The sequence below is a fragment of the Dasypus novemcinctus genome, chromosome 19 (genome assembly GCF_030445035.2).
Source record: "Dasypus novemcinctus isolate mDasNov1 chromosome 19, mDasNov1.1.hap2, whole genome shotgun sequence".
NCBI classification, from domain to species: Eukaryota; Metazoa; Chordata; class Mammalia; order Cingulata; family Dasypodidae; genus Dasypus; species Dasypus novemcinctus.
The window spans coordinates 82,101,197-82,127,173 of NC_080691.1; the positions used below are offsets into that span (position 1 = coordinate 82,101,197).

At 58.7% G+C, this 25,977-nt stretch overlaps 2 protein-coding genes and 1 long non-coding RNA gene across 5 annotated transcripts in view; 1 reads left to right on the forward strand and 2 right to left on the reverse strand.

The window, feature by feature from the left end:
* Positions 1–279: 279 nt before the first annotated feature.
* On the forward strand, positions 280–6,084 carry LOC101416302 (uncharacterized). Its single transcript, XR_011646572.1, has 2 exons — positions 280–365; positions 4,696–6,084. It is a non-coding gene; the product is annotated as an uncharacterized lncRNA (long non-coding RNA).
* Positions 6,085–7,071: 987 nt separating this feature from the next.
* Positions 7,072–14,765, reverse strand: NMRK2 (nicotinamide riboside kinase 2). Of its 3 annotated transcripts, XM_058282112.1 has the most exons (7): positions 14,613–14,711; positions 12,277–12,367; positions 11,776–11,824; positions 11,520–11,676; positions 11,090–11,161; positions 10,877–10,983; positions 7,072–10,685 (listed from the first exon to the last, which is right to left on the reverse strand). In XM_058282112.1, exons 1-7 carry the CDS (start codon positions 14,636–14,638, stop codon positions 10,600–10,602), a joined length of 588 nt encoding a protein of 195 aa, XP_058138095.1. In that variant the 5' UTR covers positions 14,639–14,711; the 3' UTR covers positions 7,072–10,599. The 3 variants fall into 3 exon arrangements, with proteins under 3 accessions (XP_058138095.1, XP_004484921.2, XP_058138096.1); XM_058282113.2 differs by lacking the exon at positions 11,090–11,161 and having other exon boundaries at positions 9,243–10,685; XM_004484864.4 differs by lacking the exons at positions 11,776–11,824; positions 12,277–12,367 and having other exon boundaries at positions 14,613–14,765.
* A 7,003-nt stretch (positions 14,766–21,768) lies between these two features.
* ATCAY (ATCAY kinesin light chain interacting caytaxin) overlaps positions 21,769–25,977 on the reverse strand; it is a 50,714-nt gene continuing 46,505 nt past the window's right edge. The window contains exons 12-13 of the mRNA XM_058282115.2: positions 25,478–25,510; positions 21,769–23,090 (exon numbers count right to left, since the gene is read on the reverse strand). Of these exons, the coding sequence (XP_058138098.1) occupies positions 23,081–23,090; positions 25,478–25,510 (43 nt within the window). The 3' untranslated portion in view covers positions 21,769–23,080. The remainder of the gene's footprint in view (positions 23,091–25,477; positions 25,511–25,977) is intronic.

The following is a 25,977-nucleotide window of genomic DNA, read 5'->3' on the forward strand; positions in this document are numbered from 1 at the left end:
GTAGGAGGCTGAGTTCAAGGCCAATTTTGTCCCCTCCCGGGACCCGGGTTCCACCTGCCCCTTCAGATGCCAACCAGCGTGTGTCAGGGCCCAGCACCCCCTAGGGTCCTCCAAAGCGTGACTTCGGGGCGAGCCCGTGGGGTCCGGCCCCTGGGGCCCGAGGCGGGGGCTGGGCCGGCCACGCCGCAGCTGCCGCGCTCTTGGCCGTAGTTGGGCATGAGGCGCCGGCGCGGGCCGCGGCTATTAATAGCGGCGGGCGCGCGCCCAGGGCCCCGGGCAGCCCCTATAAAGCCGGGCCCGCCCGCCCCGAGCGTCTCCTCCAGCCCCCGAGCTCTGTAACCCCCTGTTGTGAGACAAAAAGACAAGTAAGTACCCAAACCACCTCGCCCCATCTCCGCCCGGCCCCAAACACGCGACACCGGCGACAGTGGTGAAACGAGCTGCCCCCCTCCCCCCCTCCAGGACCCTCTGATGCACAGCTCTCGGGGGCCCCCGACGTCCGTCCCTGCCGGGGCGGCCCAGCCCGCATGTCGGGGGGACGGCCGCCGGGAGGAGAGGCGCCGGAGCCGGGGACACCCCCACCCCAGGCTGGGGGCAGCAGGTGCATGTCTGTCTGGCAGTGACGCAGCCACTTGTCCCGGCCGGCGCGGGCCAGGCCCCCAGGGTGGGGGTGGGGGGTGGGCACGGGGACCGGCTCCCCCACCCCCACCAGCCTCCTGGGGGTCACTCAGGCCCCCTCGAGTGCGCCCCATTCCGGCCGATTTCCACGGACCCGGGTGTCCTGAGCCCCGCACCGCCTCCACCCGTGACCTTGTTGGAGGCCGGAGAAGAGCCCGGACAGGACGGGGGCGGCGAGGCCGCGTCTCGGGAGCTCCCCAGGCCGCCCCCGACTCGCCCGGGCGGGTTTGGGGGCCTCCCGGCGGCGACAGGCTGAGGCCGGCGGCCCCCCGTGCCCCCCTTGCCCTGCTTCTCCCCCAGGCGCTGGCGGCGGCAGGGCGGGGCGCCCGGGCAGGGGCGCCCTTGGAGGCTACCCCTGTGGAATCTGGGGTGAGGGGGGTGGCCGAGAAAGCGCTGATGAAGGGGTGGCCGAGTGCTAGCTGACGGGAGCAGCAGATGCTGGGGGGGGGGCGGTCCCAAAATAGAGTGGGGGGAGGGGCGGGGCAGGCCTGCGCCTCGCCCCCGCCTCGCCGGGCCCCCGCGCCGCCTCCGGGGTGGCCCTTCGTGCCTCTCTCTGCGAGGACATTTGGGGACAGGGCAGGAAGGGCAGATCCTGGGGGGTCTTGCACCCGAGGGGAAGGCCCCCTGCCCCCTGTCGGTCGGTCAGTGTGTCTGTCCAGCAGACCTCCCAGGGCGGGCTCAGGTGGGACCCGCTCTGCCCCCTCACACTGTAGGGTGGGGGGCTGCAGGTGGGCCTCCCGATGGGGGCCCTGCCTCCCCCCACCCCACGGAGCCCCGAGGCGCTGTCCAGGCCCAGCCTCCCCCCTTGGTCTCCTCGCCTGGAAGGTCGCCCCGGTGGGTGCCCTGTCACCCGGGGTCGGGGACGAGGGGGGGCCCGGAGCCAGGCGTCAGCCGCGCGGCGGGCGGCCCGGGGGCGCGCCAGGGCTGTGCCCTCCTGGCGGCTCCAGGGCCAGGGGTCCCAGGGCACGGCTGGCATCGGGGTCGTTCCCTGGGGTGGGGCGCTGAGCTCCCCCCTCGATACCAGCTGCACCCCCTTTAGCCGTGACAGCCACAGATGTCCCCCCAGATGGCCTAATGTTCCTGGGGGTGCACAGAATGGCCCCAGTTCAGAGCCTCTGGTTTAGGGGACTCAACTGTCCCCCCGACCCTCTGCACCCCATAATCACCCGCCCTGCTGCCAGCCCAGGAGGCTGCGCTCGTTTAAATGCACAAACCAATTAGGGTGGGGAAGGAGGGGAACCCCAGAAACTGGGGGTCACCCCGGTTTCTACTGTCTCACCCGTCGGGAGTTGATTCTGGCGCAGGGATGGAATCTGATTTTCTCCGCTAAGTAAGGAGCTCGGGGTCTCACCCCTGCGGTACCGCTGACCTTGAGGCCGGCTCACGGGGGGGTGGGGGCGCCCCGGGCCCTGCGGGGTGTTGAGCGCACCCCCGGGCTCCATCTCCTCGACCCCAGGAGCAACCCCCAGTCGTGACACCCCCAAACGTCCCCAGACGTGCAGAATCGCCCCCGGGGAGACCCCCTGTCCTGAGGGTGACAGTTTTGAACTTGGAAGGGCGGGGGATGCCTAGCACTGGGCGTCTCCGGAACGATTTCAGGCGAAACGTGGGGGAGCGTTTCCCACCCCCGTGGTTTTTATTTCCTGGAAGCGTTGTCTGTCTGCGTTTTCTTAAAAGACTTAAGAAGTAGAAATACAGCAACATGCTGATAGACGTTAATTCTGGGCAGTCAGAAGACAATTCTTTATGGTGCTCGTTTGTATCTTCTCTTTTCTCCCCCGACATTTTATAATGAAATATTTCAAAACTACGAAACGTTTGAAAGAGTCACACAGTGACTGTCCCAACCCCTTCTGCCTAAACTCTACAATGATATAGTTGCAAATATTTTACTTTCCTTGCTTGATTTTTGTTTTGTATTGTTTAAAAAAATTCTATTTTTTGGCTTTGTCGTGTCTCTGCTTTATTATATAACTATCATCCCTTACCCTCTTCTCATATCCATCCATTGTTTTGTTTTGTTTTTAAATGCATTTCAAAGTCAGTTGCAAACATCAGAGGGTACACTTGACCCCTAATACCCCCGTGTGGATAATCATTCACTCGGGCTCAGTAATTATTGAGAGCGTTCGATTCTTTTCGAGGTAAAATGTTCATATGGCGAATCTTTAAGTACCACTCAAACCTCTACCAGGCATATAGAAAGTCACTTTAACCTCTAGAAAGTTCCATGATCTCTTCCTGGCCAGTACAAGCCCACCACCGTCGGGGACAGCTCCGCCCTGGTTTTTTTCCACTAGCATTCGTTTTGATTGTTTCAGAGCTCCTTATAGACGCAGCCCTGTAGCGGGGACTCCATGTGCTCAGTATCACAGTTCTGAGCTCTGTCCACGTGATCTTACGTTGTCGTAGTTCACTCATTTTTGTTGCTGATCAGTAAACACGCTGCACCACAATTTGTTTATCTGTACAACTGTTTTTGGCTCTTTGCGTGTTTCTAGTTGGGGGTGATTAGGATTGAGCCAGGTACAACAAACTTTCCGGCACATGTCCTCTTGGGACACCTAGGAGCTGAATGGCTGCATCATAGGTGGGCATTTAACTTTATTATTTTTTTTTAAGATTTATTTATTTCTCCCCACTTCCTCATTATTTGCTCTTGCTGTGTCTGTACGTTATGTGCCTGTCTTCCTTTTAGGAGGCACCGGGAACCAAACCCAGGACCTCCCTTGTGGGAGGTCCTAATCGCTTGAGCCTCCTCTGTTCCCTGCTTTGTCATGTCTCTCATTATGTTTTCCTCCTTGTGTCATCTTGTTGCATCAGCTCGCTGCACCAGTCCACTGCGTCAGCTCACTCTCGTGCTAGTTTTCCTCAGGAGGCACCAGGGAACCTAACCTGGGATCTCCCATGTGGTGGGCGGGAGCTCAGTCCCTTGAGCCACATCCACTTCCCCATTTAACTTGACAAGATCATGTCAAAAGTTTTTCAAAATGACCTCATCACTTTCTACGCCTACTGGTAATATAACAATCAATCAACATTAGGTTTTAAAAATTCCACAACATATAATTGTACTATTAACTACAGTTCATGATTTACACTGAGGCTCACTGTTTTGTGTTATATGTTCCTTTTTTTTTCCTAATTTTAATCAACTGATCAACATTTTCTCTTGACCACTATGTAAGAGACAAAAAGGAGGTCTAAGAAATCATCCTTGTTGAGAAAAACTTAAAAATTTGGGAGTGGAGGCTAACAATGCCCATGACACAAAGGCAAATGGAATACGAAACTGCCTAAAGCAAATTTTAGTTGCGGGAAAAGTTCTGTAGCCTTGAGAAACCCCGAGGCGGGCGTTCCTGGGGCCAGCAGCTCCAGCTCGTCTTACCTCAGGAAGATGCGGTGGCGGACTCGGTTCCTTGTAGCAAGATCTCCCCTTTTTGGGCTTCAGAGGGAGGGCAAGACCAGCCATCACTAAAATTACCCCAAAGTTTAACCCTGTTTAGAACGATTACTTTGCTTAAGGAAGGAATCCAAGGGCTGTTGGATTAGTGATTCAAATAAAATTATTCTTTTAAAAGATCAACATTAAGAGACATATTTCATGTTTTTCATGCATCTCGCATCATGACTTTTGTAAAAAGTAACTTCCCCTTTCTGACATGGCACAGGCTATCTGCCTGCCCTTTTTCTTTTAAATTTTAAATTGTGGTAAAATACAAATAAGAAATCATAACCCTTTTAAGTGGACCTTCGGTACGTTAAGACTGTAGCTTGCACCACGGCCCATATCCCGACTCTTTCCATCATCCCAAATCAAAACTCAACGCTCATGGGGATTCCCTCCCTCTCCCGCCACCCCTGGTCCTCTCCTGCTTTCCTTGTCTGTGAATTTGCCAATTCTAAGTGTTTTATAGAGAAGAAATCGTGCAGTATCTGTCCTTTCGTGTCTGGCTGTTTCACGCCACCTGATGTCTTCCTTACATAGTGTGAGCCAGCGCTTCGTTCCTTTTTAAGGCTGAATAATATTTCCGTCTGGATGGACAGCCTGACCCCCTCTGTTGTCCACTCACCTGTCGATGGACACGTGCTGCTGGGAACATCGGTGGGCAAATGCCTGTCCTGATGCTTCTGGGTCTCTACCGAGGAGTGGGACTGCCGGACCTAAACCAAGCCAGTTCACCTACCAGGCCAAGAAATCCACATCCGCCATCTCGACAGGCTGCACAAAGCACCTCACGTTTCTCAAAACACAGTGGACAAGTCACCGAGACAAGGACTTAAGAAGCAAAACACCAGCAAGATGCCGAAGGGCCACCAGTACGTCCGTGGTCTGCGGCCACGGCCACGTGGAGGCAAGAGGGACCGTGGCGTGGCTGGCCAGCCGGCGCTGGGGGCTGCCGCCTCGGTGGAGGTCCCGGGAGGCCCTGGGGTCAGGCTGGGCTCTGTGGAATGTTCTGGAAAACCCGAGGGGGTGGAAGGCCATGGGAGCTGGGAGGGAGATGACCCCTGGGTGGGCGTTGCTGGAGGGGGGTGGGTTCCATGGCCGGGCCCAGGGCGCATCTCCTCCAAGAGGCCTCGGACAATGCACGCCATCTCCCCAAGCCTCAGTTTCCCCATCTGCAAAAAGAAATTGTACGCATCTCACGAGCGGTGGAGAGAAGTGTGAGCCCTCCTGGACGCCGACAGATGTCCAGCAGGTACGGCTCTCCCTCCCCCACTCACCTGGCTGGGGGACCGGCCTCAGGTCTGTCATCGTCATTGCCACAAACGGCGCTGGCAACGTTAAAACGGTGGCAACGATGAAAAGAAGAGCCCGGTGCTGCGTCGGAGGCACAGATGGGGAAACTGAGGCACGGAAGAGACGCCGTACCTGCCCAGGCCATCTCGCTAGGAATCTCGCTAGGACGTGGCAGAGCCGGGGATCAGCCAAGGCCGCGGGGGGCCGCCGGTCTGTGCAAACTCCGAGTCCAGGGGCACCGGCCAGCCCTGCCCGGGGGGAGCAGGGGGCTCTGAGCAGAAACCGTCTGGCCTTTGGGGAGCTCGAGCCACTGCCTGGCCTGAGGGGGGCAGGTGCCACCTGCAGGAAAGGCTCTAGCAAGTGGGACGCGACTGCCACGGCTGCCCAGCCACGGGGGGCCGCGAGGGACCCCCCCCCACCCCAGAATTCTGGAAGCGTTAAGACGGGCTCTTCCTGGCCTGGGGTGACAGGAGGCACCGTTGACCACACTTTCCGGGCCAGCAAAACACAGGGTTGGCAGTGAGCAGACTTAAGTTCAAGTCTCAGCTCTGCTGTGTGACCCTGGGCAAGTCAATCTCTATCTCTGGACCCTAGAGAAATAGGTCAGAAGGATAATCTCACCTCTCAAGGCGGTCGGTCCTGATTAAAGTCACCAGTTGTCTCCATTTGCCCAGGACGGGTTTACCAGCATGTCGTGCTTTTTGGTGCTAAAACCCAAAACGTTCCGGTCAACCTTTTTTGTTTTTTACACCATTCTGTCCAAGCTGCCTGGGCGGCCAGGGCAGGGCTCCAGCTGTCCCCGGAACCACCTCTGCCCCCTCCCCGCCCCGTCCTGGGCTATTTCGGGCCCAGCGATCATCTGTGCTCTGCTCCGTGCCGGTGGCAAAGGGCAGGCCATGGCAGGAGCTCGCAGGCCTCTTCCTTCTCCGCCGGGGCCGTCCCCCCAGACCGCCCACCGCCCCGGTCAGCCAGCGGTTTCTGCAGAGAGAAACACGGCCCGTGGTTTGGGCTTCGCAGGTCAGCCGGCTGCTGTCGCGACTCCTCGACTCCGCCGCGGCGTGGCGCGCGAAAGCCACCCCTGACAGTTTGCAAAATGAGCATGCGTGGCCATGTGCCAATAAAACTTTATTTATAGACGCTGCAAGGCGGGTGCCTTATCAGTTCCACCTGCCGTGCGGTTTAACTCTACTTTTTACTTTCTTTCCAACCGTTGACAAAGGGAGAAACCGTCTCTTAGTTCCCAGGTCGTGCAGACACCAGTGGATTTGGCCCCGTGGACCGCCGGGCCTCGCGCCCGTTAAATGATGGTTGAGCGAACTGACGTTTAGTGCCCTGTTCATTTATTAGCGCGGCGGTGATGTGCTGGGAGTTCTATTTTAATGAGTGGACAGGCATTAATGCATTTTTTAAAAATTTTGTGGCAGCAGAGAGAGAACATAAAATTTGCCGTTTTAAGCTTTTTTGCGTACGATTCAGTGGCATTAATTACGTTTACAGTATAGGCTACCACCACCACCCAGGAGCAAAACTTTCTCATCGCCGCAAGCGGAAACTCCACCCATGAACGGTAACTCCCCGCATTAATGGGTTTTTTGATTAAAGTCCCAAGTCTTGGAAATATTTTCTGATACAAAATTTATAACTGTGTTTTTGTTTGTTTTTTTTTCATAGCAAATCCTGAAGGATATTTTTCATTCCGGGAAGGATTTTTTTTTTTAACAGCTTTATGACTAGCATATCATGGGAGTCACACATTTAACACATCCAATGCAATGCTCAGTATATTCACAGGGTATTGTTGTTGTTTTTTTTAGGAAGTACCAGGAATTGAACCCAGGACCTCATGCATGGGAAGCAGGCGCTCAACTACTGGGCCACATCCACTTCCCAATGAGAGTTTGTTTTTTCCCCAAAGAGAATTGGTTTTCGTTCGTTTGTTTTGATTTGGAGGTACCGGGGATCGAACCGGGGAAACAGGTGCTCAACCACTTGAGCTACATTCCTCCCCAGTGTATCCATAGGGCTTTGCAAACATCACCACAATCAATTTTTGAACGTTTTCATCACCCCCAAAAACCCATCTGTGAACTGTTTTTGTGTAGACAGGTGTTTTCATTTCCCTTCAGTAGGTCGACGCCTGGGGATGGATTTGCTCAGTCATGTGGTAACTCTGTGTAATGTTTGAAAGAACTCCCAGACTTTTCCAAAGCAGCTACCCCATTTTACACTCCCATCAGCAGTGTGTGAAGGCCCATTTACTCCACATCCTGCCAACACTTGTTATTATCTGACTCTTGGATTTGAGCCATCCTGGTTTGTGTGATGTACCCCTCTGGGGTTTTGATTGGCACTTCCCAGATGCTGATGGAGTCAGGCATCTTCCTGTGTGCTCCTCGGCCATCTGTAGGTCTTCCTTGGAGAAATGTCCATTCATGTCTTTGCCCATTTTTGATTTGCATTCTTTGTTTTCTTTCTTGTTGAGTTGCAAGAACTCTTTATATATTCTGGCTCCAAGCCTGTTAATCCAATAATCTATTTGCAAATATTCTCTCCTGTTCCGGGGGTTGTCTTTTCAGATTCTTGAAAAGAACCCCCGGGGGGTTGCTGACAGAGCTGAGATGAGAAGCGGGGCCCTTCGGCCGCCGTGGCCTGTGGCCCTTTCATCTCTCCCTTGGTGGCCCCTGTGGGGGAAGCAGCTGGGCTGACCAGCCGCCCTGGGTCATGGGAGACTGGACTTTCCCTGCTAAAACCAGCACGGTCCAGGCCAAACCAGGACGAGGTGGTCTCCCTACAAGCGGCCCAGATGGGGTCTTCGGATCAGGGGGAAGGGCGCCTCGAAGTGCAGGACACGAGCCCCCAGACCCCAAAGCCTGCGGGGTCCCTCCAGACCTGCCCTCGTTGGCCCCCGTCCCCACCCCAGCGCCGGGCAGGGAAGAGGTCCCCATGGGAAGCAGTGCTGGGTCGTGCTGGGGGCTGGGGCTGGGCTTGGCCGAGAGGGGTGGGGGGCCAGTTACTGTCCATCTGCCCTTCGGTCGCCTGCTTAGCGACCTTGTCCCTCACTGGGTCTGGGGTCCAGAGGGACAAAGAAGGGCAGCCAATGCCCGCAAGGCGGGGCGAGTCCTGCTGGAGAAGGCGGCGGCTCAGGGGACAGGGGCAGTTGGGGTGGCGCCTGGGCCGGGGCGCGAGAAGAGAGCATTTTCCCAGGCGACTGGGACCCCCGCCCCGAGGCTGGGCCTGAGGCGAGATGGGGCGCCCTCAGGGGTGGAGCCTGGGGGATGGGCCCCCGCCGCCCAGCCCACGCGGGGAGCCCCGGAGCCAATGGCACCCCCCACCAGGGACCCACTGCAGGGAGCTCGGAGAAGGGGCCTCCCTCCCTCTTTTCCCTCCCCCACCTTCCTTTCCTTTCCTTCTTTTTTTTTTTAAAGATTTAAAAAAAAATTTCTCCCCTCTCCCCCCCCCCCGCCCGCGTTGTCTGTTCTTTGTCCATTTGCTGTGTGTTCTTCTGTGTCCACTTGCATTCTTGTTAGCGGCACCGGGAATCTGTGTTTCTTTTTGTTGCATCATCTTGCTGCGTCAGCTCTCCATGTAGGCAGCGCCATTCCTGGGCAGGCTGCACTTTCTTTCGCGCTGGGCAGCTCTCCTTATGGGTGCACTCCTTGCGCGTGGGGCTCCCCTACGCGGGGGGACACCCCTGTGTGGCACGGCACTCCTTGCGCGCATCAGCACTGCGCATGGGCCAGCTCCACACGGGTCAAGGAGGCCCAGGGTTTGAACCGCGGAACTCCCAGGTGGTAGACGGACGCCCTATCTGTTGTGCCACATCCGCTTCCCTCCTTTCCTTTCCAAGGTGAAACCCACATAACATAAAACGCAGCCTTCTAAAGGGTACAATTCCGTGGCATTTACTGTATTCACCATGTCATGCAGCCACCACCTCTCTCAAGCCCCCCAAACATCTCACCACCCCTAAGGAAGACCCCGTACCCATTAGCGTCACTCCCCGTTCTGCCCCCTGCAGCCACAGCTCTGCTCCCTGTCTCAACGGATTTCCCCATTTCTGGACATTTCACATGAGTGGACTCAGGCAGCTGCCCTCTTGCCTCGACCTTCTATCCCTGAGCATCGGGATTTCAAGGCTCCTCCGTGCAGTGGAATGTGTTGGCTCTGCGTTCCTTTTTCATGGCTGAATACTATTCCACCGCATGGGCGGCGCCCGTTTGTTTCTCCCTCCATGGGTGGAAGGACACCCGGGTGGCCTGTGCCTTTTGGCTGCTGGAGAACTTTCCTGTCCAAGTATCCGTTTTGAGTCCCCGTTTTCAATCCCTTTTGGTCTACACGTAGGAGTGAGTTTGCCAGGTCAGATGGTAATTGGTTCTTTTTTATTTTTATTTATTTTTCCCCCATGATTTCTGAACGTCCTGTGGTTTTGTCCAAATCTGGACTGGAAGGTTTCCTGCCCTTCTGGGCAGAGAGTAACCGGGGGCGGCTGCAGTTCCACGCCCGGCCGCGGGGTGTCGCCCTCAGGCTGAGGGGAGCCGCGGGTCCCCCCTTCCGGGGCTCCAGCATCCTTGGACTTTGCAGCCTCCCACTGAGCAGGGAGCCCGGCCTTGGAGAGACGTGGGCTCAGGTCCCTGCTCCTGCGAGCCGCGGCCCGTCCCTGAGCCTCGGTTTCCCCCTCTGTGAAATGGGGGCTGGCCCACTGAATTGGCTGCGAGGGGCCGGGGAGAGGTGGGCTCCGAGGGAGAGGGGTCGGGCTTGGCTCGGGGGACCATGAGGCGTGTGCTTCATGGGCATGTTGGGTTCGGACTCCCAGCCCCGGCCCCGCTGAAAGCCAGCAGGAGATTTCCCCGTTGGGGAAACTGAGGCCCAGCGCCACCGCCACAGGCCCCGAGTCCCACAGGTGTTGTCAGTAGCCGCCCGGAGCTCTCGGTGCTGTCCCCAGAGGCCGCCCCAAGATCAAGGAGAGGGGACGGGAGGGGGCCCCTCCGTGTCTCCAACCAAACACGCAGGACCCCGACAACAACCAGGGCTGGGATGGACGCGGAAGCCGCGTGAGGGTCTCTGAGGCTGGACCCGGGAGCCCGGGGGGAGGCCCGGGCCCGCCCTCTTAGGGACGGATGTCCCCGGAGGGAAACGGGCACCCAGGCCCGGGCGGCGGGGCGAGGGGGCGCCGGCAGCTCCTAGGAGCGGTTCAAGAGCGAGTTCTGAATGTCCTCCAGGACCTGGCGGAAAAGCTCCTCGCGGGACCGCGTGCCATCCAGGTACACTAAAACCAGAAGGGCGCGGTCAGGGGGCCGCTGGGGAACCGGCCGAGGGCCCGGTCAGCCCCGGGTGGCCAGCTCAGAGGGGGACGGGCCGGCCTCCTGGGCCAAAAGCAAGCGAGACTAGGGGTGAGACTCGAGGAGGGACTTCCAGGCCTCCCACACGTTCCCACGCGGGGCTGGGCTTGGGGCTCACCCACTTCCACGCCGTTGGCTTCCATCTCCTGTTTGTACTTCAGGTACATGGGCCACACGTGGCCGTCAAAGAGGCCAGGGGGATCGGGGACCGCATAGCTGCGGGTGCTGGGAAAGGAGACGGGTGGGCAGGGAGAGGTCGGGGGGGGCGGCAGGATGGACCCCGGAGCCCCGGCTTCTTCTAGAACGTTCCACAGCCCCCCTGCAGCCTCACCTCCTCCTCCACTTGCATTCTTCGTAGGGGACGGTGAGGAAGTACCGGCGGCTGTACAGGGGCACCAGGGGCCTGGCAGGGAGGGGGGCACGTTCAGCCCCGAGGGGGCTTGCCCTCCCCGGGGGGCCCTGGACAAAGCCCGCCCCGGGGCGCAGCCTTCTCCAGGTGGGGTGGGACGTGAGCGTCCGGGGGTTCTGGGTCCGGGGGTTCCGGGATGTGCACCAGGCACATCCCCTCTGGGGCCTAGAATCATCCCCTCCCATCTGGACAGGCCCAGAGACGTGCAGCAACCTGCCTGGGCTCACACAGCAAAGCCCGACGCCCGATCTGCCCGAGGAAGGCCGAGGCTCAGGACGGGGGGACTCAGTTTCCCCCGGAGGTGAGGGTGATTGTCCCAGGCCCCGACCTCCCGCCCTGGCCCGGCCCTCACCTGTAGCTGTAGAGCAGGAAGCCTTCCAGAAGCAGCACGTGGGTGTCCGAGGGGCTGGGCCGGACGCCGACCCCGTGGGCGCGGGCAAATTTCGGGGGGCTGCTCCTCCAGGCCTGCACGGTGCCCAGCATCGCCTCCATGTCCAGTGACTCCAGCACTGGCGGGAGAGCGGGCGTGGGTGGAGGGCGCCAGGGTCCCGCGCTGGCACGGGGGGCACGGGGGGCCGGGGGGCCAGGGGGCCGGGGGCCGTCCTTACCGTCCCACTGCTTGAATCCGTCCTCCCCGACGGCGATTTGGTCTTGGGGCTGAAAGAGGGGCCCCGACCGCAGCTGAGGGCCCGTTCCCCGCTCTCCCCCTGTACCCCCGTCCTGGGGAGTGCCGGCACTTTTGGGGGGCCCAGAGCTGCTTGCCTCCTTCCCGGGCTGCTGATGCTTCAAGGCTCTGATGCGCCCGGTGGCTGGGGGGCACCGGCTGGCCTCGGACCCTCAGGAGGGGACAGGAGGGGACCCCTCCTCCAAACCGGGGGCGTGGGCTCAGCACCCCGCTTTCCAGATGGGATGGGGACGGGGCCGTGGGATTATCCCACGGGGCGGCCGTGGCCCCGCCGTGGCCTGGCCCCCCTCGGACGCAGCAGGTGCCCGGCCAGCGGGGGCGTCCGCCCTCACCCTCCTGGCCCGGCCGGGCCAACGGGGACGGCAGAGGGCGCCGCCCAGGCCTGTCCCCTCCCCGGGGGCCGCCGCCCTGGAGGAGCAGTCACCTTGTAGAAGCTGTCCTGGTGGACGAGGCAGCAGTTGGGCAGCGCCGGCAGCAGGCGGTCGGCCAGCGTGGTCTTGCCGCCGTTGGTCACGCTGGGAGGAGCGGGCGCGTGAGGCCACGGGGGCCGGGGGGGCGGCGGGGCCGGGGGTGATGGCAGGGCCGGGGGGGACGGCTGGGGCTGGGGGGGACGGCTGGGGCCGGGCGGGGGGACGGCGGGGCCGGGGGTGATGGCAGGGCCGGGGGGGACAGCTGGGGCTGGGGGTGGACGGCGGGGCCGGGGGGGGGACGGCTGGGGCCGGGGGTGGACGGCGGGGCCGGGGGGGGGACGGCGGGGCCGGGGGGGGGACGGCGGGGGCTGGGGGGGGGACGGCGGGGCCGGGGGGGGGGACGGCTGGGGCCGGGGGTGGACGGCGGGGCCGGGGGGGGGACGGCGGGGGCTGGGGGGGGGACGGCGGGGCCGGGGGGGGGACGGCTCGGGGGCCGGGGGGGGTGGAACGGCGGGGGCCGGGGGGGGGGACGGCGGGGCCGGGGGGGGGGGACGGCGGTGGGGGGTGGGACGGGTCGGGCCGGGGAGGGGGGGGGACGGCTGGGGGCCGGGGGGGTGGACGGTGGGAGCGGCGGGGGCCGGGGGGGGGACGGCGGGGCCGGGGGGGGACGGCGGGGCCGGGGGGGGGACGGCGGGGGCTGGGGGGGGTGGACGGCGGGGGGCCGGGGGGGGGGAGACGGCTGGGGGGCCGGGGTGGACGGCGGGGCCGGGGTGGGACGGCGGGGCCGGGGGGAGGGGGACGGCGGGGCCGGGGGGGGGGACGGCGGGGGCTGGGGGGGGGGACGGCGGCGGCTGCGGGCGGGGGGGGGACGGCTGGGGCTGGGGGGGGGGACGGCGGGGCCGGGGGGGGGGACGGCTGGGGCTGGGGGGGGGACGGCGGGGCCGGGGGGGGGGACGGCTGGGGCTGGGGGGGGGACGGCGGGGCCGGGGGGGGGGGGGACGGCCGGGGCTGGGGGCTCCCTCCAAACCAGCACCCCAGGGTTCGGCTGACATGGAAAACAAAACCCGTGACCCCGCAGGGCAGGCCACAAGCGTTTCCCTCCCCGGGGGCAGAAGGAAAGGCCGGGCGGCGGGAAGATTCAAACAAAAACGGCGAACGCCGACTGGCCACGTGCCGGGGACACCCTGAATGTCCCCGCTCCGGGCACCCTCCCCGCCGCCCTGGGACATGGCACCGTTAGGACGGGGAAACTGAGTCCCAAGCCCGCCCTAGCCTCGGCAGGCCTTACGGGAACACGGGAAAAGCCAAGGGCCGACGGGGGGGAAATATTTGCAATAGGAAAAAAGAAAAACGGGAGTTCCCTTCAAACCAGAAAGAGGCAGTCAACTTATGCTAAGATGTACGACCTCGTCCACAAAAAAGAAAGAGCGAAAAATAAAAAATAAAAATTAAGCAGTTGGCACCAACTCTTCCCAGTTGGCTGGACGTTTCTGGTTTCGGTACCGAAATTTCCCAATCCTGGGAAATCCCTCAGTCCCAGGAAAACCCAGACAAGACTTAGAACTGATGAAGGACAGGGAGGGGCGATTGCTAGAACTTTCTGGGAGGCACCCGCGCTCTGCTTTCTAAAGCCCTGGAAAGGAGCGTCCCCTGGGTCATTCTAGGATTTGGGAGCAGCAGCTGCTAAACGCCCCTCCGTGAGGAAGTGGGCAAAGCAGCTCGGACGTGCCTTGTGGGAACTGGGGGTGGCCCTGAAGGGCACACCTTGTGCTCAGGCCCGGCCCCGGGAATTTGCGGGGCCCGGTGTGAAATGAAAACGCGGGGCGTTCCCTTGACCCGAGACGTATTAGGAGCGTCAAGAGGGCGACGGCAGAGTGGTGAACCCAGCCGGGCGCCCGCAGAGCCCGGCCGTGCTCGGGCTCAAATCGGGCATCGCCTTCCAAGCCGTAGATACTGGCGGGATTAAATCTGCAGGTGACAGATGGCTGGAGGCCGCTTCTATAAGCTGAGGTCCCCCAGAGGTAGTGTCCACCACACACAGCCTCAGCCAGTGCCGTTTCGGGGACCCCTCCCCTGCCCAGGTGGCTGTCCCTGTGGGGAGCCCCTCCCCCAGGGGAGGCTCAGTGCCTTCTGGGGTGCTCCCTGATCTTTGTATCCTCTCCCGTCCCGTCGGATTTTTGGTTGCAAGGCGGTATAACTGGACTAAAACATTTCCTTTTGGAAAGTTTAAAAAGATGGGGTGCAATGGAGGCCCCAAGAGACCGGGCTGGCGGGCAGACCTTGGGCGGCGGGGGCCCCTGCGACCCCAGGCTCCGGGGGCCCCGTGGCCCCCAGCCCTCCCCCCACTCACCCTCCAATGCCCACGATGATCTGCATCTCGGTGGGAGGGAGAAGGGCTGGACCCCCGCGGTCACGGTCGCTCGGTGGCCGGTGGCCGACTTCATTGAGAAAACCCGGCGACTTTATAGCCCGGGGCAGCCCCCGCCGTGGCCTATGGGGGCTGCGGGCCACGGGGCGCGGGGGCGGGGCACGGGGCCGCCGCACCTGTTCCTGCTGGATGGAAATAGAACCCACGCCGCAGCCTTTTGCCTAAATTAGTCACGGGCCTGCTGGCAGGGACCTCGCGTGTCACCGCGGCCTCCCCCCTCCTGCCCACTCCTGGCCGGGGAGCCCTGGGCACAGATAACCGACCACACACTCTCCCTCCCTAAAAATATCCCGCGGCAGCGTGTGTCCAGGCCTGACCCTGACATTAACCAGCTCCGGTGGCCTGGAGGACAGCAGCGGTGCCAGGCCAGGCGGGGACGCCGCTTCCCAGACTCGGGGCGGTGAATCACGAGGCTCCTTGCAGCGGTCGCCGGGGGCAGCCAGGACGTCCGTCTCGGCGTGACCCTGCCTCGCAGTAACCCCGTGTGTGCGCGCACGTGAATGCACAGTGTCGCCCACCCACGCGGGAGGGACACGGGCGTGAAGGCGCTTTCGGGGGGCTCGGACCCCGGGCTGGGGGAGAGCCTGCAGCTGGGACTCTTTGGTCTCAGGACCTCTTGGCAGTCTTAAAAAAAAAAATGACTGAGGGTTCTCAAAACGTTCAGCACAGAATTCCCGGATGACCCAGCAATTCCCCTCCCAGGTAAAGACCCAAAAGAATTGAAAGCAGGGACCCAGACAGGTATTTGCTCTCCGACGTTCACCGCGGCAAGATCCGCAATTGCCAAAGGTGGCGGCCCCCCAGGTGTCAGCCGGCAGATGAACAGAGAAGCAGAATGTTCATCATACGATGATATATGAGGCACCGTGAAAAGGCATGGAGTTCTGATACATACGACAATGCGGATGAACTTTGAAGACATCAACGCTGAGTGAAATAAGTCAACTATATAAACAGACGGATACTGTATGGTTCCACTTATATGAAATATATAGAATAAGCAAATCCTTAGAGCCGGGGGTCGGAACTGTGGAAATGGGGGGTGACTGCTGTTTCAGAGTTGCTGATCGGGGTGTTGGAAAATTTCCGGAAATGGGTAGTGGCAATGTTTGCATAAGATTGTGAATGCACTGAATGCCAGCAAATAACACATTTCGAAAGGGTTAAAATGGTAAATTTTATGTTATGTATATTTATTCTAATTAAAAAAAAACACTGAGGTCCCTAAGGATCTTCTGTTTAATTGGATTATAATCATCAATAATATTTATAGTGTCATAACTTAAAACTGAGAAAATGTGAAAACGTTTATTAAGTTTTAAGGCTAATAAGCACCATGAGAAGTGATTTTAACTATAATATTTTTGATGAAAAATAGCAATGTGTCTGTGGCAGTTTGAGATTATTTTATGAGTCCCAAAAAGAGAAAGAAGATGTTTGTAAACTATTCTCTTCCTCTGGGTGTGACACCCTTTGATTGCCCTAAATTCATTTGAGGGGCCTTGGATTACATTATCCATTCAGATTATTTTGTGGCTTTTGATTCAATTTAGTCAGCAGGGTGTGACTCAGGCTGATTTCTTCCCCCTTGTGGATCTGATATAAATGTGCACTCACACGGACAGACACAGTAAAAGCTGTCATTTCTGATCCTGCCGTGTGACAAAGGAGAGACTTAAACAGTTGAGGCCCCAGGGAGAGATGAGCCATCTGCCTGACAGCTTACAGCTGAGATTGGGAAGAGAGTGTAACAGCCAAGACGGGTATAGGAGGCCCGGAAATAGTCAGCCCTATGCCCGCTTGCAGCTGAAATAATGAAGAAAGTGGAATACCTGAGCCTGAGAGAGGAAGGCCGGAGGGGAAGGAGAGACCAGGCAGAGACGTTGCCCGCCATCTTGCTTCACCACGTGGCAGCTGACTTGGGTGAGAAAGCACCTCTTAAGGTGCCTTGAGCTGGACTTTCCACAGCCTTGGGATGGTAAGCTTTTACCTCCAATAAATGCCCTTTATAAAAGTTAACAACGTTCTGGTACTTTGCATCGGCATCCCTTTGGAAAAACTAAGACACCCACCCACCCGGTTCCACCACGCCCTCTCCTCCCAATTTTACCTCAAATTCACCCACTTCTCTCCCTCTCATCGTCGCCACTGCTGCTCGCCTGGCCGCCTCCCTCTGCCCCCTGGGCCTCCCTGCCGCCTCTGCCGCTGCCCCCTCCCCACGTGGCAGCAGAATCCAGATGGGCAGTGAACCGGGGGAAAGGCTGGGGACGGAGGGGCTGGAGGCGTGAGGAGAGAGCAGGGATTTGCAAGCATCGTCCGAGAGAGGGGCCGAGCCAACAGGTCGCGGGGTAGAAGGAGAATTTCTGCATCCTCAAGGCTGCGTTTCACAACAAAGCACCAACGAGGACACCAATTGAAAATGAAAATCTCCTAACTCGCCAACCAGAGGACGTTAGGGAGATAAATCAGGGTTTAGTGTGTTTGAGCAATGGACGCCTGTGCAGCCATCAAAATAATTTTCTAATAGGTCCAGCCACGCAGGGAGACCACTCAGATGATGTTCTGTGGGGGGAAAAGACTTCCTGATCTTCAGGACAATGATTGTCCTAATCTGACCAGCAGCAGAGCGATCGCGAGGCGGCAGGACTGGTGACGTCCCTGGGTCTATCTGATTTCAAAGTGCATGTCTCAGATGTGAACTTTCTTTTAAGCTCCTGCATCCCATGGCTAATGTGAAGTTAGTCTTCTTTCTTTTTTTCTTTTTTAACTAAATCGATAGGTGGATTTTATTTATTATTATTTTTAGCTTTTTATTATTTTTTTTAAGTGGTACTGGGGATTGAAGCCAGGACCTTGTACGTGGGAAGCAGGCGCTCAACCACTTGAGTTACGTCTGCTCTCCAACGAGAGATGGTTTGTTTTCTCATTGCTTTTAGGAACTAGCGGGGATCGAACCCAGGACCTCGTATTTGGGAAGCAGGCACTCAACCACTGAGCTACACCCGCTTCCTAGCCTTATTTCTTTTTGGTAATGTTTCTGATGCTAACGTGTATATGACACAAGGGTTCCCAGTTCTCATCATTTGAGTGTCCCTTCAGCAGCGTGCATTATATTCACTGTGTGGGACCACTGTCCATCCCCAAAACTTTCCCACCTCCCCAAATGGGAACTCTGCACTCCTTAAGCATTACCTCCATTAAAAAAAATTTAGTACATTAAAAAAGAATCAGGGAAGCAGATGTGGCTCAGGTAGTTGGGCTCCCGTTTACCATCTAGGAGGTCCAGGGTTCGATGCCCAGGGCCTCCTGGTGAGGGCGAGCTGGCCCGTGCGCCAAGCCAGCACAGCAAGATGACACAACAAAAAGAGACACAGAGGAGAGACAATAAGAGACGCAGCAGACTAGGGAGCTGAGGGGGCGCAAGAGAGTAATCGCCTCTCTCCCGCTCCGGAAGGTCCCAGGATCGGTTCTCAGAGCCGCCCAATGAGAAGACAACAGACACAGAAGAACACACAGCGAATGGACACAGGGAGCAGACAATGGGGCTGGGGGTGGGGGAGAAATACATAAATCTTTAAAAGAAAAAGAATCAGCAAAACCCAGATCAGACCGTGTCCCTCCCCTGCCCTGACCCCTCCTGAGCGCCCCTCCCCCACTGCACTGAAAAGGGGCTGGAGGTGGCTCAAGCGGTTAGGTGCCTCCCTCCCATATCTGAGGTCCCGGGTTCGGTTCCCGGTGCCTCCTAAAAGAAACAAGGATAAAGACAAAAATAAATAAATAAAAGAAACAAGGAAGGTGAACAGACACAGCAAATGCAAACAATGAGGGGGTGGCAAGAAATAAATCTTTAAAAAAAAGACAAAATAAAGAAAAAACAAAAAACAAAAATAAAAAGAAAATAAATAAATAAAAGCAGCCCAAGGCCCTCCCCTCTGTCGCCTGCCCACCTGCCTCCGCTGACGCATCCCATTTATTCCTGCCAGGCCCGGGCCGGGCACTGGGCTCCAAGCGGCCCAAACAGCCGCAGGCCCCAACTTGGATTGCCTGGGGTCTCCCACAGGTGGAGGCAGCAAGCGAGCAGCTCATCTTGTCCTCGACCCCGTGACTCCAGATTGCGGGCCGCTCCGCCCGCCCACAGGCTGGGCTGACCTGGGCAAACCTCCCTGGTCTGCTGGGAGAGGGGGTGGGCGGGGGGTCACCCTTGCCAGGCCGTGGCAGGAGTCCTTCCCAGCTGGTCCCTGACTCCCCCCACCTCTGCTCTGTCCCTCTTGGGGCCTCAGTTTCCCCATTTCACAGAGTGGCAGGGCATCTGTCCTAGGTCCCTAGGGTGGCCGTAGCAAATGAATTCACACTGGGTTCATTCCCTCACGAGCGAAGACACTCTCCCGTGTTGAATGTAGATGCAATCAGCTGTAGATGCAACCAGCTGTAGATGCAATCAACTGGCTGTTGATTTAAATCCACGAAATATACCCTCTCAGGAACTCAGGCCACGGCTGGCTTGACCCAACAACGGGACACCGTCATCTGGGCAAGTCAACCTGTGAAATTAGCCATCGCACTCTTTCAGGCTGGCCTTGTCTGAACTTGATTCCTCTGCCAAGACCTACTTTCCAGGAAGGCCATGTTCACAGGTTCTGGTTTGACATGGATTCGGGGGGCGGGGCATGGCTTAGTCCAGTGCAGGGGCCAATGGGACCCCAGTACTCTGTCGGGCATCCAGGCTGCCTGGTGGGAGGGCCCAGCTCTGGGGTGTGAGCTCTGGCCGTTTCAGCTGCAAGCCTCCATGTGGGACACGTGGCCCGGGGCGCAGGTGACCGGGACGTGGCCGGATGACAGCTCTGCCGGGGTCCGCCTGGCCCAGCTGTGCTAAGAGGAAGCCCACCTGCCCCCGACCCCCTTCCGAGGTTCAAGGTCAGCGAGCACCAGCCATGCCCCCAACTGAGCGCCGGTTCAGCCGAAACGCCCACCGCAGCCCCCAGCCCCGCCCAGCCCCGCCCAGCCCCCGTCCTGCTTGCGAGCCATTTGTGATGGCCAGTCCTTCTGCTGGGGAGGCCTCCCCTCCTCTGGTTCTAGAAAGTGCTCTGTGTCCGTCGGGTCTGGGGGCAGGGAGGGTCCTTTCTCTCCACGGGCAAAGTGAGGAATTCTTGTGCCCCGCTGTATCCCAATGCCCGGTGAGTGAATGAATGAATGAATGAATGAGTGAGGTTGTCAAGGAACCCGTCGGGGTAAGCTCAGAGGGGTGGACCCGTCACCCCCAAATGGCGAGTGGCCCCGCATCACCCCTGCCCCAGCCCCGCCCTCCACAGCTCCCCGTGTCCCTCACAGCCCCTGCCCCTTCTCCACGAGGCCCTTCCGGGCAGCCCCCCGAAGCCAGCCCCCTGGAGAGGGGTCCTTCGTCCTCTGCTGCCTGCCATCCGGGGTGACGTCACGGGGGCAGACATCGGGGGGATGACCTGCTGTGGCCTCTCTGTTGCCAGGAGGCCCCACAGTCACCTGGTGCGGGAGGTTTAGCTGCCAACCTTTGAGGGGCATGGCCCCCTGACTCTCCCACAGCGGACAGAGGGCTGCGGGTCCCCAGCCGGGGAACAGGGCGGCCCGTGGGGCGAAACTGCATGGAAACAAGCCATCACTCGGTCACGGGGTGACCTCGGATGGGCCACGTCGCCCTCTGTGCCTCAGTTTCCCTGCCAGCCACGTGGCCCTGACCCTGCCAGGTTGGCACCGGCTGGGACCATCATCTTCATTCGAGGGCAAGGAAATTTGGAAGCGCAGAGAGGGAAGGGGGGGCCTCGGAGAGAACCCCAATTCTGAACCCCGATTCAGCAGACGGGAAACCAAAGCCAGGGCGGACGGGAGGGGGTGGCCCTGGCTGAGAAACCCCCATCCCAGCGCGGCCTGAACAAAAATAACTAACCGCCCTTCCCGGTGATACATGATTTATTTCACATCCAAGTCTCCCCCGAGCTCACGGAACGGACGGACCAACGTCACGCCAGGACCCACCGGGAGTTTCCTTTTTCTTTTTCAAACCGCAAAACTCACCGTGGGGAAGAGGGGAGCGCGGCCGCTCGAGAGTCACGGGCTTGGGGGGGCAGGATTCGGGAGGCCGCGGTCCCTCCGCAGTGCCCGTCGCACGGGGGCCCACGCACGCCAAGCTGATGCGGGCACGGTGCGGGTTGCAGCCCGCCTGGCGCCGTGGCCCCGTCTGGACGGAGCTACGCGGGGGGGACTCGGCGCAGCCAATCCAACTCTGCGTCCTGCCTTCGCGGGAGGTGCGTGGGGTGGGTTGGTCTCTCTTTTTTTTCCCGGAAGGTTCTGTGGGCCCGAGCTGGGGTCCTGGACTCCGCGCCCTCTCTTTGAGTCTGCTGGTGATCCGGAGGGGCGCTGGCACGGCCGGTCCCCGCTGGCCTTTCGGTTGCGCGGGGATCTTTCTAGAAGGCCGGCCCGCGGGGGTCTGTGTCGTCCGCCGCTCTGGCGTGGGGAAGGCAGGGGTGCGGCCGAGGCGCGGGGTGAGCCGGCTCCTCTCGCCGCGGCTCTGTCTGACGCGGAGGGAGGCGTTCGGTGACGGCCAGGGCCCGGGAGGGACGGTGGCCGCAGTCCGTGTCCCCCTTCCTGGGGCCGGACTTGGACGAGTGGACTCGGCGGGCCGAGGGGCTCGCCGGGGGCCACCTGGGGGGGGGGTTGGGGCCTCCCGGGCCCCGTGGCGTCCCTGGCCCCCCACTCACGGCTCCCCCGCTTGCCCAAAGCGCCTGTCGCCACAGGAGGTGCCCCGGGGAGGGGCGGGAGGAGGGGCTGGCCCTGGCGACGCCAGGCTCTTCCGCCGCGGGGTCCCGGGACGCGGCCCCTGCCCTCTGCGCTTCCGTCCCTTGGGGAAACCAACGTCGAAGCCCCCAGATGCCCCGACGGTGTGGGGACCCGGGGGGCACTCCCGGCACAGCCCCGGGGCTTTGTCGGTGGGGTTCGCAGGCCGAAGCGGCTTCCTCCGGACACCGCATTCGGGATGGGACAGGTCACCCGCTGCAGTGTCCGGCAGCTCTGACCGTCGCTGGGAGAACCAAAGTACTGCCACCGCCCGTGTCACCCCAGGTCAAGACATATTCACCAGTCCCAGTGAGGCTGGGGCTGGGAACCCCAGATTTGCAGCTTGGGGGGGGGAGCTGGCCAACTGAACCCTAAAATTCCAGGGAGAGGGGGGACCAGAGCACGTGCCGGGGAGGAAATCCTTCCGCAAGAATCCTCCAGCCTTTCCTTACATGCCTCCAGAGGCGGGGGGCTCACTCCCTCCAGGGGCCGCCGGACCGGTGACTGGATTACATCCCGAAAGTCTGCCTGGGCCCCTGCACCTGGACCCGCCGCGCTGAGCTTTGAACCGAACACTTTTCAGGCATCCTGGGCATCAGGTCTTGGAAACGCCACCCAGCCCACTCCCTGTGTCTCCCTCCCGCCAGGCTGGCATCTCTGGAACGCGCCCTTTTCGGGGCCGGCTTCTCACCATCCGCACGTGGCACGTCCCGCCCTGGTGCTGGACGGATTGTGTGACGCGGGGACAGCCCGTTCCCTCGGTCGGAAGTCTCGGTCGTGACGGCCCCGTGGCGTGGAGTCCAGGTTGCAGGGGCTCGAGAACGTTCTGGATGCAGGGGGGTGTCGTTTTGCAACCGGAGACAAGGATCAGCAGTAGGTCTCACTCGTGGTGAGGGAGCCGACGTTCTCGCGGAAGGCGGGTGCTATCAGGGGGAACCCAGGGATGTGGCTTTTGGACAAGAGGCTGTAGACAGGGAGTTCCCCAGGGCAGACGTTCTGGAGGCGAGCTCCAGACCTGGGCGCCGTTCTGGGAGGAAAGGCACAGGAGCAAAACCAGAGCTGGCCGGGGTGCCGGTGGGCGTCTGTGGCTGCGACTTGGGGCAGCTGACGAGGAAGGGAAGGGTCTAGAGTCAGAACCTTGCACCCAGCGCTGACCGGGGTGCCGGTGGGCGTCTGTGGCTGCGACTTGGGGCAGCTGACGAGGAAGGGAAGGGTCTAGAGTCAGAACCTTGCACCCAGCGCTGGCCGGAGGCCGGCTGGGACGGGGAGAGGTCTCTGGGGCCACGCCACAGCATCCCCCACGCTCCTCGGCCGTGAGTTCGTGAGTGTGAAGGAGGGAGGGCTGAGAACCAGGTCCTTTCCAGGAATGCACGAATACCGAACCGTTTCAAAGAAAAAAAACAAAAGGTTTCCAAGCAGCTAAGAAAGGACACTGAGTTTCAGAGATGGGTGGGAGAGACTGGCACCCTCGGAAGATCGTGACTCGGGATGAGATGGGGGACGAGATCCGGTGCCGGGAGGGCGCCCGATAGAAGTTTCCGGAACCTGGAGTCTTCCTTCGTGTCCTTCTCAATGCTCGCGCCGCCTCAGGACATGCTGGAGAGGGGGAAACACAGGCCAAGTTATTTACTTTTTTTAAAGAAAGTGGAAAACGCTCTTCCACAGGCATGGAATCCAAAAGAGTGATACATCCTGCTGACACCTTCTCTGAAGGGGGCTTCTCTCCTGGGGTCCAGGGACTCATGACGCCTCCAAACAGACCAGCAGGAGGCTTCAGCCTATCCATCCATCCATGGTTCCCCATAATTCCTTCTTTTGTGTCTTTGATCCTTTTAGACGTGATTGTTCTATTATCTCTGGCCCTGGGGGAGGGTCTGATCTTACTGAGTGTTGTGTCTGTCGACTTTTTTTGTTTTAGAGGATCCTGGAGATTGAGCCCAGGACCTCACGTATGGGAAGTAGGTGCTCACACACTAAGCTCTATCTGTTCCCCAGTGAGAGTTGGATTTTTTGTTTTCAGGATGTACCAGGGATCAAACCCAGGACCGCGCATATGGGAAGCACGTGCTTGGCTGCTGGCTCTTGCTCATGGTGGAGGATTCCCTTGTGTGTTTCGCGCTTGTGGATGTGAGCTCATCTCCTGAGGGCTGGGGTTGAGGTGCTCTTTACAGAATGGGGTGGAGAACGTGCTTCTACTCAGTGCCCCACGGGGAGGGGCGAAACCACTCCTGATGCTTTTGTCTCAGCTTGGGGAGTCCTGGGTGTAAAGGCATGTGGTCGGCCATGGCGACAGGTTTGCAGCGGTGTGTGCAGTAAAGGATTAATTTTGCACCTTTCAAAGCAAGGTTGGGCCCTGCCTGGCTCCTGAGAGAAGTCCTTGGAATAGCCTGCCCGAGCGTCTGTTTATCTGGGGGCCTTGGGCCACCCCCAGTAGTCTATGCTGCTGATGAAATTTATGGTGGAATCTTGGCCCTGGGGTATCAGTTTGATCTTTGGAGGCAGCTGGAGATTCAGGTCTGTCATGACTATATGACCGACCTCAAACCAAGGCTCAGGTGAGAGTCCCTGTCGGCAGTACTCAGCGCGTGTGGGCACACATGGCCGCAGGGGGCTTAAATGTTTCCACGCCGGCACTGGGAGAGAACAACTCAACTGGAAGCTGGAGACTAGTGTTTCCTGGACTCTGTCCCGGGTGTCTTGTCCCATTGCTGTTTTTAATCTGTATCCTTCACAATAATAAACCACAAACGGGAGTAGAACAACTTTTCGGAGTTCTGGGAGTCCTTTTATTTTGTTTGTTTGTTTATTAATTTTTAATTTGTTTTTGTTTGTTTGTTTTCTTTTTGTGGGAGTTCTTTTAGTGAGTCATCAAAATGGAGGGTGATCTTGGGGACCCCTAACACACAGGGAGGCTTTTCCTGGCATCTGGAGATGAGACAGGCTGTGCGCAGACAACCCGCCCTTTCGTTGCGTTACCTTCTGGGCTTCAGATTGGGTTAATCAAAGCCGGACACCCTGAGATTACATTCTGCCCCTCACTGACTGTGCTATGTTGGGCAAGTTACTTAGCCTCCCTGAGCCTTGGATTCTGCAAGTAAAATATGGAATAATAACAGAACTTATTTTATGGGGCTTTTGTGAGGCTTAAAGAAATTAATATTAAAAAAAAAACAAAACACCTAGCACACAGGGTCTGGCAGACACTTATTGCTCCCTTGTGCAATAGCAGTGTTAGATTTTACATACACTGTATTTACCATCCCTCAGCCTACAAGCATTTATTAGGCACCTACTACATTCTGGACAGTGCCAGGTCTAGCTAGGATGCCTTGAGGTCAAATCTGAGGGGTTCCAAAAAACCCAGTCATCAAGATAATATCTTAATACCATTTTGAAGAAACGAAAAATGAAGGCCTAGAGTGGATGTGGTTGGAGTGGTTGAGCACCTGCTTCCCATGTACGAGGTCCTGGGTTCAATCCAAAAAGAAACAAGCAAACAAAAAAACATGGATGAACCTTGAAGACATGATGTTGTGTGAAAGAAGCCAGACACAAAATGATTAATATGTTATGATCCCACTTACATGAAGGAAATATCTGGAGGAAGCAAAACCGTAGAGACAGAAAGTGGATTAGAGTTTACCAGAGGGAGGAAGGAAAGGGGAGCTACTGCTTCAGGGGTGCAGAGTTTCTTGATAGTGGATGGCGGTGATGGTAGCACAACATTATGAATGTAACGAATCGCACCCTTAAAAATGGTTAAAATGGGAAATTTTGTGTTCTCTATATATGCCACCACAATAAAATGAACAAAGAACGGCCTAGAAAAATCTGTATCAAACTGAGAGTAGCAGTGATTTCCGGGGAGGAGGAGAGGAAACCCCAGTGTGTCTTTAGCCTTTTCTGTAGTATCTTTAGATTTTTAAAAGGATAATACATGGGTTAAAAAAAAAAAAACACCAACACTACTGCTTCACACTCACCTAGTTTCCTGATTTTCTGCGACTGGAACAGAACTGTGGAGGAGGAAAGGAGTGTCTGGATTATTAGTTTATTTTCAGGAGCCCTGGTATTTCCTACCAGCTTGTCAAGACCTTGAGCTCCGTGAGGACTGATGCCACTTTGATTTTAAAGCAAGCATCAGTGAGCGTCTGCTGCATAACAAATGAGCCAGAAGGAGACCAGCCAAGGCCCTTTGCTAGTGCAAAATGAAACCACCCCGAGGCCTGGGGATGCAAACCCACCCACTGGGAACTGGACAGAGGTCACCTTCCGGAACCTTCACCGGAGGTCAGAACTTGGTCTCTTGGCACCAGCTGCCCGTACCCCTGTGTGCTGGACATGAGGAGGAGGAGGGAATGGAGTCACTGCCCTCAGGGGGCTCTGGGCAGGAGAAGGCACAGAACTGGCTCAGGTGGTGTTTGCCAAAGGTTCAAACGCAGGGGGTAGACCTGGACCGAAAGACCCCGGAAGTAGAGACTTC